This window comes from Hemiscyllium ocellatum, chromosome 9 (genome assembly GCF_020745735.1).
Source record: "Hemiscyllium ocellatum isolate sHemOce1 chromosome 9, sHemOce1.pat.X.cur, whole genome shotgun sequence".
NCBI classification, from domain to species: Eukaryota; Metazoa; Chordata; class Chondrichthyes; order Orectolobiformes; family Hemiscylliidae; genus Hemiscyllium; species Hemiscyllium ocellatum.
This window is the reverse complement of record NC_083409.1, coordinates 43,476,845-43,490,977: the sequence shown is the minus strand read 5'-3', so window position 1 is coordinate 43,490,977 and position 14,133 is coordinate 43,476,845. Positions and strand designations below refer to the sequence as shown.

The 14,133-nt window shown below is 41.6% G+C and overlaps 1 protein-coding gene across 7 annotated transcripts in view; it reads right to left on the bottom strand.

Annotated features, from left to right (window-relative positions):
* The window catches only part of c9h1orf53 (chromosome 9 C1orf53 homolog), a 29,730-nt gene extending 22,130 nt beyond the window's left edge, over positions 1 to 7,600 (bottom strand). For 4 of the 7 annotated variants that reach the window (XR_009645040.1, XM_060830192.1, XM_060830190.1 and 1 more), the window contains exon 1: positions 7,204 to 7,600. Coding sequence is in view for 4 of the 7 variants with exons in the window: in XM_060830192.1 (XP_060686175.1) it covers positions 7,204 to 7,473 (270 nt within the window). In the remaining 3 variants the exon portion in view is untranslated. The remainder of the gene's footprint in view (positions 1 to 7,203) is intronic. The other 3 variants (XR_009645038.1, XR_009645039.1, XM_060830191.1) reach the window with 1 other exon arrangement.
* Positions 7,601 to 14,133: the final 6,533 nt, after the last annotated feature.

Here is a 14,133-nt window from a genome sequence, read left to right as displayed (position 1 = left end):
AATCACAAAACGTTTTTTAAAAAGCTACACTCTCAGGTTAACTGTTTAACAATTGGTGTCAGCACAGATAAGATGTTGAAGGTGTTAGCCCCCTGTGTTCCCTGTCTGTGCCATAATGTTCAGACTGATTCTAATCTAAAAAGTCAGTTAACAGAGTTTTACATGGGTTCATGCAGTTTTTGAGCAAAGTACAATGTATTGCAATGTATTGATTTAATGTTGATCTGTAGGGCGATGTGCGTTGGAAAGCTCTCTCATTCAACTAAACCATAAAAAGACAACTTCGAGGGGGGATGAGGAGGGGTGTAGCATTTGCTAAGGGACGTTTAAAGATTGCTGAGTCACAAAACCGCACATGGGAGGAAATTGGAAATGGGAAATCCAAACTGCTAAGATCTTGTTTAAATTGAGGGAGGGATGTGCGCTTTGGGTGTGAAACTCCCAGTGCTGAGGTTTTAGTTTCGGGTCCCGGGTGTGTTGAATTAGATCACTGATCTGACTGCAATTAACACAAGTTTAGCTTTGCAGTGAAGTAGCAGCGGATTGTTTGTGACACTGAAGTTCGAGTGTAAATCCTCAAAAGCAATATTGTTCGATGATCGCTCGAAAGACAGCAACGTTTCCATAAATTATCCTCATCCGACAGCGAAATGCCTGATAACAGTTCTTGTTTTGGAACATTAAGATTTCACAAGAGCAGATAAATTATCCAAATCAGTGCATCTAAGACAGCCAAATATTTGGAAAAAAAGTCGTTAGATCTCTTGAAACTTATTTCAGTATGTTGGTATTTTCTTTACTTTTTCTGATTAAATTAGGCTGAAACGAGCTTTTAAAAAAAAGAGACTGTAGTGGCTGGCCACGTGAAATGTGTTCTGTGGTGTTTGTGCTGCTAGACAGTGAAATCCTAATACTCGCAAGGGATCCGTTCCTGGTGAACGTTGTAATCGGTGATATGGACAAAGGTAGACATTGCAGGCTGCACACACACACACACACACAGCCTGACTCGCGAACAAGACATAACACACATTTTACACCAAGAAGTAAATTTATATTCTCTTCCTTCACAAACCGCGGTAAGTGAAATTTGCTGTCGGTGAAAAAAACGTCTACACAGTAAACCTTCGCGGAAAAGCTAATGTGTAAAGGGCAGGTTCAAGAACAGCGGGAACGTACGCTGTAGAATTAATAACAGTGCCCATGAAACTCAAAGGTAAAAGTTGTTGTTGGATAGGGCTCCTGATCTACTCTGCATGAGTACCGAGCACAATGTCGAACTACGTGACGCTGGTACCATATTAAACCATAGAAGAATCGCAGCAGAGAATAAGGCTATTTGGTCCCTCGTCTCTGCACTGGTTGAAGATACCAGCCACCCTTTCCAGTCTTGCTTTCCAGTACCAAGCCCGTGACCTCGCAGTCACAATGCTTCAGGTGTCGCTCCAGGTTCCTTTAAATGTGTTGAGGGTTTCTGCCTCAATCGTAATACTGGACTATACATTCCATCACCCACCAACCTCTGGGTGAAAAAAATATTTACCTCATGTCCCCTCTTCCACCAATCACTTGAAATCTGTGCCCCCTGCTAATTGACCTCTCTACTAGGATACAGGTCATTCCAGTCCACTCTGTTTCCAATTGTTTAGATTTAAATGTAGAGACACAAATGGAAAATTTGCAGATAACACTGCACCACGCACTGCAGTGAACTATCAACCAATTTTTGTGTTGTCTGCAAACTTTCCATTTGTTTCTGCCACATTTAAATTGAAGGAGCTGAAGACCATTCTCCATTCATGAAACCTCTGCCAACCACTGCCCTTTATTTACTGTCATTGAGCCATCTTTGAATCCTACTCACCATATGCTGGTGTCCTTTAATTTTTCTCACCTGTCTGCCATGTGGACCTTGTCAAATAAAGACATCACCCACTGCACTACCCTCATTAATCCTCCTTGTTACTTCCTCAAAATTCAATTTAATCAGATGTGACCTTCTCTTGACCATACCACAACTTTCCAAGCAACAGTTGATCCTAACTCTCAATATTGATTCTCGAAATTTGTCTACCATCAAGGTGAGACTGATCGGCCCATAGTTTTTTTTTTGTCTGTCTTCCCATCCCTTTTGAACAATGGCACAATGTTTGCAGTCTCCAAACCTTTAATGTCTCACCTGTGTCTCGTGAGGATTGGAAAATGATCCTTACAGCATCTGCAATTTCCTCTTTGGCTTCCTTTAACATCATAGAATACAATTAATCAATCCTTGGAGATTTATTCACCTTCACGGAGGTAGGTTCCTCCAGTACTTTCCTCCTCACTATGCTTATTTTAACTAATATTTTGCATTTCTCCTCTTTATCTAGAATGGTTGCATCATTTTCCTTTGTGAAGGTAGAGACAAAATACACATAAGAACCCTAACTACTTCTTCTTCATCTACATACAAACTACTATGTACCTCTGATAGGCTCTAAACTTTCCTTAGACATCATCTTGCTCTTAAAGTACTGATGAAGCATTTTTACACTTTCCTCCATTTAACTGCCAATATTTTCATATTCCATCTTTGCTTTGTTGATTTCTTGTTCACTTCACTCTGTACTTGCCAAATTGCTCTAAGCTTCCACATTTGTGTCAGGAATGATGCAAATACTCGTGGTTGTGTCAAATGCACCATTGTCAGGTCAATCTATTCAAAGTGAAGTTTGCCTTTTTATTTGCCTGTAATTTGCATTGGTTCTAATTTATATTAAAATAACCATTACAGAACATGGAGTCTTATTGCAAATTTATTCATCTGGGAGTCATTTGGTAAATTTACACATATTGGCTTATGGTTTCTTCTTAACTGAATTATAAAATGCTCCAATTAGGCTGACCACTCTTAGAACATAGAACATAGAACATAGAAAGATACAGCGCAGTACAGGCCCTTCGGCCCTCGATGTTGCGCCGACCGAATCCTACCTAACCTACACTAGCCCAATAACTTCCAAATGCCTATCCAATGCCCGCTTAAATGACCATAAAGAAGGAGAGTTCACCACTGCTACTGGCAGGGCATTCCATGAACTCACAACCCGCTGTGTAAAGAATCTACCCCTAACATCTGTCCTATACCTACCACCCCTTAATTTAAAGCTGTGTCCCCTAGTAACACCTGACTCCATTAGCGGTAAAAGGTTCTCAGTGTCGACCCTATCTAAACCCCTAATCATCTTATACACCTCTATCAAATCTCCCCTAAACCTTCTCTTCTCCAATGAGAACAGCCCCAAGTGCCTCAGCCTTTCCTCATAAGATTTTCCTACCATTCCAGGCAACATCCTGGTAAACCTCCTCTGCACTCGTTCCAATGCCTCCACATCCTTCCTATAGTATGGCGACCAAAACTGCACACAATACTCCAGATGAGGCCGCACCAGAGTCTTATACAGTTGCAACATGACCTCAGGACTCCGGAACTCAATTCCTCTACCAATAAAGCCCAGTACACCATATGCCTTCTTCACAGCACTATTTACCTGGGTGGCAACTTTCAGAGATCTGTGTACATGGACACCAAGATCCCTCTGCTCATCCACACTACCAAGTAGCCTACCATTAGCCCAGTAATCCATCTTCTTGTTACTCCTACCAAAGTGAATGACTTCACACTTAGCTACATTGAATTCCATTTGCCACATTTCTGCCCAGCTCTGCAACTTATCTATATCAGGAATGATGAAGGGCTTATGCCCGAAACGTCGAATTTCCTATTCCTTGGATGCTGCCTGACCTGCTGTGCTTTAACCAGCAACACATTTTCAGCTGTGATCTCCAGCATCTGCAGACCTCATTTTTTACCCGTTTATTTGTTAGTCTAATGCTTTCCTTAATTTCTCTAAACATAGCTGTTTTTCCTGTGGAGATTTTATTTCCTGTTGCTACTGATACAATTTGAAAATTAACCTTTTCATCCCTTCCTGACACAACCTGCTTGATATTACCCAATCTTGATTCTTCACCACAGCCTTGACTATTCTTTTCATACTATTTAAAAGTTCTCTTCTCTGAGTCCTACATCACACTTTTTAGGATCAGGTCCCATCTGTTGCTCTAGTATTTGATTAGCTGGGACAATGTTTCAACAAAACCCATCCCAAAGAAACAGCTCACTTTCCAGTGTACATGTCAATATCCCCATGAACTGACATCCCATATGCCTATTTCACCCACATATGCAAACATGGAATCTGTTTGTCTCATGTCAATTGTGCATAGCTTTGGGTTTCCTTCATGTGCTCTGGTTTCCTCCCCCAATCCAAAGATGTGCAGATTAGGTGAATTGGCTATGCTAAATTGCCCATAGTGTTCAGGGATGTGTAGGTGAGGTGCATTAGTCAGGGGTAAATGTTGATTAATAGGGTAGGGGAATGGGTTTAGGTGGGATACTCTTCGGAGGGATTGTGTGGCCTTGTTGGGCCGAAGGGCCTATTTCCACAATGTAGGGATTCTATAATTATTAGAGACTTGATTATTAATTTATACCCTAAGTTTCAAACTGCCTCTCCTAATTCTAGCTATTATTGGCTCCTGCGCGGATCACAATAACTGGATTTTCTATCTCATTCTTCAAGTACTTTGCCAGCCATGAAAAGATTAGATTAGATTACTTACAGTGTGGAACCAGGCCCTTCGGCCCAACAAGTCCACACCGACCCGCCGAAGCACAACCCACCCATACCCCTACAGTTACCCTTTACCTAACACTACGGGCAATTTAGCATGGCCAATTCACCTGACCCGCACATCTTTGGACTGTGGGAGGAAACCGGAGCACCTGGAGGAAACCCACGCAGACATAGGGTGAACGTGCAAACTCCACACAGTCAGTCGCCTGAGTCGGGAATAGAACCCGGGTCTCAGACGCTGTGAGGCAGCAGTGCTAACCACTGTGCCACCGTGCCGCCCAGATATCCTGTACCCTGACATTAGGCAACCAACATAGTCTTTGAGTCTTTTGGTTACAGCTTCAGGGATAAGTATCTATCCCCCTGAATGTGTTCACCTGTTATTACCAAGAAATGACCATTTTTTTTCAGTGCTCCCACTTGAATACTCTCCCATCCCACTGTGATCTGGTCAGTTTTCCCATTCATGCGGCAGTCTTTGTTCTCATCAATATCTAGTAGCAAGGACAAGCTTGTGTTAGACAATTGCAAAAGCTGAGGCTCCTCTACCATTGCATTTATGATCTCCTTAGTGGCTTGAGTGTCAGTGGCATCCTTCTGTCTGTGACCACTAACCAAATATAGACCACTAACTAAAGTTGTGACTGCCTACTGGGCAGATATTTCTCCCCTTTTTCTGATGTCAGGAAGCAGCTCACCGATTCTGAACCAAATTCTTTGAACTGCGGATACAGGGTAGCTCATGGTGTCCATCAGCTGATGTGTCTTCTTGTGTTGTCAGTGAGCAGCACGGTTTGAGGAGTTTATGCCATTATTTCAGGTTACTTGAAAAACTCAAACTAATTTATTTCAGCTTAGATGAATGGTTTTCAAGCAGTGCATTGTAGCAGACCAGGTGAGAACTGTAGTGCAAAATCTTTGTGTCAGCGTGTTCAAATAACTGTGGAGTATCAGTGTCAATTATTGAAGGCAGTTATGTGCTGACATTCTGCTCACTTATGAAGTCTGTGCGCCTTAATATTGGGAATCATTGGTTCAGACTACAACTTACAATTCCAGATACCAATGTATGCTACCTCCAAGCATTACTTGCATGTGGCAGTTTTTCATATCCTGATCCTTGGCTCATTAGCCTATCATGATTGAAAGTAACACAGCTCTTAAAGCAAGAATACCTTACACGCCGCCAGCAGTTGGAGTTGAGCCTGTTCATTTTAGCTGGAAATATTTTTGCCCACTAACATGTTGAGAGTAAGAGGTCTTAATGGTTGGTGATTGAATCAGGGCAGACAATTGAGTAACTCCTTAACCAATGAAACCATAAAGGTCTACAGCATAGAAAAATCCCCTAAGGGCACTGCTTGTCACAGGCCACTCGGGTGTTTTCCTACTTTTCCTGGTGGTGGAAATTGAATAAAAAAAATAGAAAAATCCCCTTTCATCCATCTAGCCTGTGTTGATCAAAAGCAATCAGCTTTTCTAATCCCATTTTCCAGCATTTGGACAATAGCTGTGTCAGCCTTGGCATGACTGAATATGTAAGTGTTTGAGGGCTTCTGTTCTACCACCCTTAGACGCAGTGAGTTTCGGATCCCCACCACCCTCTGGGTGGAAGGGAATTTTCTCATGTCCCCTCTAAACCTCCTGCCCCTTACCTTAAATCTGTGCCAACTGGACATTGGTCCCTGCACCCAGGGGAAAAGTTTGTGAAGAATTGCAAAACGGATTGCAAGAACTCAATGTCAAATCAGTTAAAGAAGGGGGAAGGAAGATTGGATCAAGAGAGGTAGGAGAGACAGAAAGGGCAATTTAAAAAAAATGCGATTTTAATTTTTTTGAATCAATCCGTTCAGATGTGTTAGGAAATGCTTCTGGGGCAGGTGGGACTTCAGATCTTCTGACCCAGAAGTAGGGGCACGAGCTTACTCCACACAACACCAATGAAGGAGCGAGACTTTTCACTTGCCTGAGTTAATTTGTGAGTTTTTGTTTTCACTTGCAACAGTTAATTTTCAGTTCCACGCTGGTTGATTGTTCGCGACTAAATATTATCACAGCATTAAAAGGGCACTTCAAACTCATAACGAGTTGACTGCGTCGAGGTTAGTTCATACTTCGGGGACAGGGACTTGGAACACGTTTCAATGCATTTCAGCGGGGGTGCAGACCACAAGTTCAACTGATGGCAGAGTGGCGGCTCACATATACAGAGAAAGAGAGAGAGAGCAGCCTTTCGGAAAGTGACATTGAGCTGAGAAGATGCAGGGCCATTCACGCATAAATAAAAGCAGCACCATTAGCCTCACGCTTCGAACATATCTATGTCAAATAAAAAAAAATGAAATGCACCGTGAGAATGAAGTGATGCACATCTCCCCAATCCAGCCGCCTTTCCTCTCTTTCTAAAGCATAGCACAGGCGGTAACGTGACAGTCCGAAGAAAATTGTGGATTGATCACAGTGAAAGGTGTCACCCAGTGACCGAAAGGCCAGGCGACTCTGGGCTGGAACAAGGACTCACCTCGCAGGCCCGGCGATGAATGGAGGCGATCTCCTGTTCCAGCGCTGTTAACCTGGCAGATGCCTGGGCTTCCGGCTCTGCCTTTGGCGCCTTGTCCCCTGCCAAAAGCTGCTGACCTCCCCCGGGCTGCCCTCCCATCCGAGAGCCGGGGCCACACAGAGAGTCTGCACTACATTTCTTCCGAGTTTGTAAGGCCACTTCGAGGTGTTTGTGTGTAATGGGTTGAATTCGAGTGTTCAGGGATTTATACTGAAAACAAAGACGTAACATTTCATAGCATGGTATTCGGGAAGGTGAAATTTCAACGCAGCAAGTAACATTCTTAAAGTTTCCCCAAGTGTGTGGGAACGGGATATTTTAATGAAACAAAAGATATCGCGTTTGTTGGGGGAAAGATTTTAGCAGAAGTACTTCCTGCTCAGACTGACAAGAGGTGAATGATGCCTTCCGGGTGGTTGAACAGTGACCCAGCTTTATGGACTGGGAGAGGGTGTGCAAACAGGAGCACTTGTTTGTTTTCCCTCAGCCACAGGTGCAAGTGAATAGTGCAGTTCCACTTTGGAGCTGGTACGAGACAACTACATGCTGTAGTTCTGGTGCTAAATTAATGCCCCTCCAGAGTTGCTGAAATGGCGCAGCTCCAGTTGAAATGTTTAGCCTATCTACAGTTCTTTTAAACTGCACTTTTTCTACTGGGAGAGAGCTCTGCCCAAACTTGTCACCAGAAGGTCTCTCTCACAGTGCATCTGCCTGATCCAACTGAATGTAAATGTCCCTGAAGTATATTGACGTTTGTGGAAGCAAGGCTTTTACATGTACATGCAGCAAGTTAAGCTATCACCTCAGCTTCCTGTAAAACCATTCAAAAACTCGGCTGGTCCTGCACATTGTGATTCGACAATGTAATCTTATAGCTGATCGTGCAAACTATCCAATCCCTTTAAAGCTTGAAGTTGCTTCCTCTGTGAAAGCTAAATGGCATGAGATGACCTTTCCCATGTGTTTTCACACAACATATGGCCCCGAATTGGTGCTGGTTAAGTTATTCTTGTACAGTACTACAGATACAGTCCATTTTTAAATCAAAGATCTGGCAGACTACAGATATCCTGTTAGCTGGTCCTCACAATAACTTGCGAGAAAGATGCTTTTTATCGTGCGTACATATGCAAAGCTTTGTTCCTGGATGGTAGGCAAGTATGCGGTTTCTTTCGCAATAGAAAATTAGAATTACCTTCAAGTTTTAAATGTCCATAACAGCTTGTTTGAGTACTCTTAAAACTTCGATTTGTGAAGTCTTCAAGTGGTAAATATTTATCTACTCGACGTGGAGTCATAGAGCTGTACAGCTGTACCCTTCAGTCCAACTCATCCATGCCGACCAAATAAGTTAAAGTCCAATTCAGCCAACATCCCTCTAGACCCTCCCTATTCACGTACCAAGTGGTTGTACATCTCTGGGTTTCTGCATACATATAATCTTTTATTTGCCAAGTAATATTACTCTCCTTGCCAATATACAGCAGCAACCCCTACATCAATATGAAAATGTAAAAAAAAATATACCTTTGTAAACAATGCCTTTAACACAGGAAGATTTCCATTGATAAAATATCACTCATAATCATCAGGGATGCAGGGTTTGCTGAAAGCAGACTATGCAAGAAAGACAAACTTCCATTTATATATAGCTTTTAAGACCTCAGGATGTCCTAGTGTTTTACAAATGAAGTACAGTTGTAGACAATGGGGCAGCCAGTTTATTGCACAGCTAGCTCTAGTAAACAGCACTGTGATAATGACCAAATACTTATGTATTGCTGAAAATTACTTGAATTTTGTCAAAGCTTTTTATCTTACACTCATCAGGACAATTTAAATGAAATTGCAAATTGCCAATGTCAAGGGAAAACAACATTTTATACTGAGAAGACAGCTGATTAATCAAGGCATCTTCATGGAGAATGCGCGAGTTAGATGATGACTGAAGGATAAAAGCAAAATCAGTGTCAACCTGACAGGTTTAAATTTAAACAAAGCTTAGCAGTTAACTGTTGGACATGATTGTGATATACATCTCAATGACCCTATATTCTTAACTAATGGATTCTCCTGGTCAAATCTTTTACCAAGCAGAATTGACCTGCCCAGCCAGTTAGCACACTCCTTCTCCACAGTGTGAAATGTTGTTTTCTCTTTACTGGCATTTCTTGTGAATTGTCCTGATGAGTGCAAGCCAAACAATGTTTGCAAAATGTGTCTTTTGTCACCAATTTTCATGTTCTGTACGATCAAATGACTATTTGATGACAAAATAATCTGTTCTTGTGATCAAGGGATAAACACATCTTGCAGCTTTATAAGACATTGGTTAGGCCACAAAATAGAGTATTGCTGGTTACCACATTACAGGAAAGATGTGAAGACTTTAGACAGGCTGCAGAAGAGATCTACCAGGATGTTGTCTGGATTAGGGAGTGTGAGCTGTAAGGAGAGGCTAGGAAACCTCAGGTTGTTTTCTCTCAAGTGTCGGAGGCTGAGGGGAGATTTGACAGAAGTCTATAAAATTACAATATATATCAATAGGATTGATGGTCAAAATCTTTTTTTCCAAGAATGGAAATGTCTAAAACTAGGAAGTGTCCATTTAAGGTGAGGGGGGAAAGATCAAAGGAGTCACAGGTGAGGTATTGGAAGACTGGAGGTTGGCAAACATGGTGCCACTGTTTAAGAAGGGTGGGAAAGACAAGCCAGGGAACTATAGACCAGTGAGCCTGACCTCGGGGGTGGGCAAGTTGTTGGAAGGAATCCTGAGGGACAGAATGTACATGTATTTGGAAAGGCAAGGACTGATTCGGGATAGTCAACATGGCTTTGTGCATGGGAAATCATGTCTCACAAACTTGATTGAGTTTTTTGAAGAAGTTACAGAGAAGATTGATGAGGGCAGAGCAGTAGATGTGATCTATATGGACTTCAGTAAGGCGTTCGACAAGGTTCCCCATGGGAGACTGATTAGCAGGTTAGATCTCATGGAATACAGGGAGAACTAGCCATTTGGACACAGAACTGGTTCAAAGGTAGAAGACAGAGGGTGGTGGTGGAGGGTTGTTTTTTGGACTGGAGGCCTGTGATCAGTGGAGTGCCACAAGGATCAGTGCTGGGTCCTCTACTTTTTGTCATTTACATAAATGATTTAGATGCGAGCATATGAGGTACAGTTAGTGAGTTTGCAGATGACACCAAAATTGGAGGTGTAGTGGACAGCGAAGAGGGTTACCTCAGATTACAACAGGATCTGGACTAGTTGGGCCAATGGGCCGAGAAGTGGCAGATGGAGTTTAATTCACATAAATGCGAGGTGCTGCATGTTGGGAAAGCAAATCTTAGCAGGACTTATAAATAATTAATGGTAAGGTCCTGGGGAGTGTTGCTGAACAAAGAGACCTTGGAGTGCAGGTTCATAGCTCCCTGAAAGTGGAGTCGCAGGTAAATAGGACGGTGAAGAAGGCATTTGATATGCTTTCCTTTATTGGTCAGAGTATTGAGTACAGGAGTTGAGAGGTCATGTTGCAGCTGTACAGGACATTGGTTAGGCCACTGTTGGAATACTGCGTGCAATTCTATTCTCCTTCCTTTCGGAAAGATGTTGTGAAACTTGTAAGGGTTCAGAAAAGATTTACAAGGATGCTGCCAGGGTTGGAGAATCTGAGCTACAGGGAGAAGCTGAACAGGCTGGGACTGTTTTCCCTGGAGCGCGGAGGCTGAGGAGTGACCTTATAGAGATTTACAAAATTATGAAGGGCATGGATAGGATAAATAGACAAAGTCTTTTCTCTGGGATCGGGGAGTCCAGAACTAGAAGGCATAGGTTTAGGGTGAGAGGGGAAAGATATTAAAGAGACCTAAGGGGCAACATTTTCACGCAGAGGGTGGTACGTGTATGGAATAAGCTGCCAGAGGAAGTGATGGAGGCTGGTACAATTGCACATTTAAAAGGCATTTGGATGGAGATATATATAGGCAGGGTTTGGAGGGAAATGGGCCGGGTGCTGGTAGGTGGGACTAGATTGGGTTGGGATATCTGATCGACATGGACGGGTTGGACCAAAGGGTCTATTTCCATGCTGGAAATCTCTATGACTCTATGTGAGGAGCAAGTTTTTTACACAGAGAGTAGTAGGAGTCTGGAACATGCTGCCAGGAGTAGTGGTGAAGGCAGATGCAGTAGCAGCAATTAAGAGACTTCTAGATAAGCACATGAATATGCAAGGAATGGAGGGATATGGACCAAGGGCAGGCAGAAGGGATTAGTTTAATTTGGAGTCATGTTTGGCACAACACTGTGGGCCAAGGGCCCTGTTCCTGCGCTGTTTTGTTCTACATTCAATGTTCTAAGGGTACCTGGGACTATTACTCTACTCTTCTTCAAAATAATGCAGCATGATCTTATATGTAGGTGGTCAGAGAGGATGCAAATTAACTTTGCACCTGAAACACCTCTCTGCTAGTGCTGTCCTGAAGTGTTAGCTTTAATTTTTGCACACTAGAGTTGGACCTGAGCCCATAAACGTCAACCTCAGAGATGACAGCAATATCTGCTGTAACTTAATTGATAGTTGTTGTTTTAAATTTTTTTTTTGTCCATTCAAGGGTTGAAGCTGTCACTGGCTAGGCAGCATTTATTGCTTATCCCTAACTAGTCCGAGGGCAGTTAAGAATCAACCACATTTCTGTGAGTCTGAAGTCACATATTGGTCAGACCAGGCAAGGATTGCAGTTTCTTTCCCTAAGTGGCATTGGTGAACCAAATGGGTTTTTCTGAAAATCAACAATGGATTCATGGCCATAATTAGACTTTTAATTCAAACTCCACCATCTGCCATGACAGGAGTTAAACCAGAGTCCCCAGAACATTACCTGGGTCCCTGGATTAACAGTCCAGTGATAATACGGCTCGGCCATCACCTCCCTGAGAGCATAGTAAGAGCAAATGCGTGATGAATAAGATGACAGAGATGGAAAAGCAAAAGTTTGACCATATAAGAAAAACCCTGTAGATTGTATTATGAGAGATTACTGAGGAGAAGGAAGACAACAGCACAGAACCAACTGAATATCTTCAATGAGAATAAAGCCAAACAGGAGTCATATTTAGTTTAGCAAAATCATTATCAGTTATGCTAGTATAGCAAACACAATATCCTTTGATACATTAAATACCACTTGAAAGGCTGGTAGAGAAATTGGACTTTGTCCTTACTCCTTCCACTGTTGGTACACCAATTCATCAATTAATTGTACATTCTGTTTCTGTAACAAGGCGATGCTGAGTAATCACTTCAAATTCTCTGGAGATTGTATTCAGTGTAACAGAAAGCCTAAATCTTATTGGCAGTATGTGTTCTGCATTTTTTCAAATGCCTGTGGCAAGGTGAACAAAACATATCTGACCCTTTTGAAGAATTTTTGGAATATGTGGAATACGTAAGTTTTTGACATTATTCAAAAGGCATTTGTGAATCTGAGTATAGGGACCCTACCGGAGGTTGAATTAATAGGAACTCCCTTAGAGTAGGATATACTTTTGTGGTAAAAGAGAGCAAGATCAATTGATTTTAGCCCATCCATCACTTGGTTCCCAAATGGCTTTATGAATAGGAAGGCATCACTGGTTTGTGTTGACTTGAGGATAAGATTCTGAAACAAGAAAGAAGTTTGAGAATGTGAATCTCTGTTGAAAAGCTGATAGTATCAAAGGGCCAATAGCTTTCAAATAATAAAATATGTTTGTTGACAACAAACAGAAAAATCAGTAACATGATCCAAATCTTCCAGTCGGAACCATAATGGGGCTTTTGAAAAATGAGAACACTAACATTGTAATGAAGGCAAAGTAATGAATCAATTCCTGTGACTTAAAGAATAAATGCACATAATATAAACTTGGTGGCTGTTCTACTGTAGAAAAACCATATTCATTCTGTTGTCAAGTAACTGTACCCTAAGTAGTACATTGAAATGGACATGTGATTTGAGAATGGTACCTCATTATAATTTAAGAATTCATCGGGTTGAGTTGTATTTACAAAGATAGGGAAAGTATCTTTTTTAGGAGACCTTATGAGAAGTGAAACTTGACAACTGAATCACCTGACAGTATGTTGTACCAGAAGGTTTTGTTGCAGCTACAAGTTAAATCAAGGTGGCTCCATATGGTTTATATTTCATTTTTGCAGCACCTGGAGAAGTGTTAGAAACAGTCAATGAGAAATGGAAAAATGTTTGTTCATCTTGGTTTTGAGGTAATTGGCTTATCATGAAACATGTAAGTCTCTCATTCCTGATGAAGGGCTTATGCCCGAAACGTCGAATTTCCTATTCCTTGGATGCTGCCTAACCTGCTGTGCTTTAACCAGCAACACATTTTCAACTGTGATCTCCAGCATCTGCAGACTTCATTTTTTACCCGAAGTCTTCATTATACCCAATATTAATTTGGCTAATTCAAAAGTATGATACAAAATTATGACTTCATTGTATTGGCAGTAATACCCCTTGCTAACTTGTGCTTACATATGTGAGAGTCTGACAACTAAGTGTAGATGTTAAACTTAAAATACCAAAATAGTTATTTCCCATTCTTTTGTGAGAGATATATTCATAATAAAACTATCTAGACAAAGTTACTAGTTTTGGATCATAGAATGCTATTCTCATTATGGGCACAAGGCATGTGCACTGGTGTCAACCATCTGTTAAATGAGTACCCGATTAAGCAACATATCAGAATAATTTTTTCTAATATAAATATTAGTGTTCTCGCTTCAATTGCTGATGTAAGCAAGATTTTCACTCAAATCCAAATATATTGACGCTATATGATTGGAGTGTATTTTTTATTTATGGAGAGCAACCTTATTTGATTCA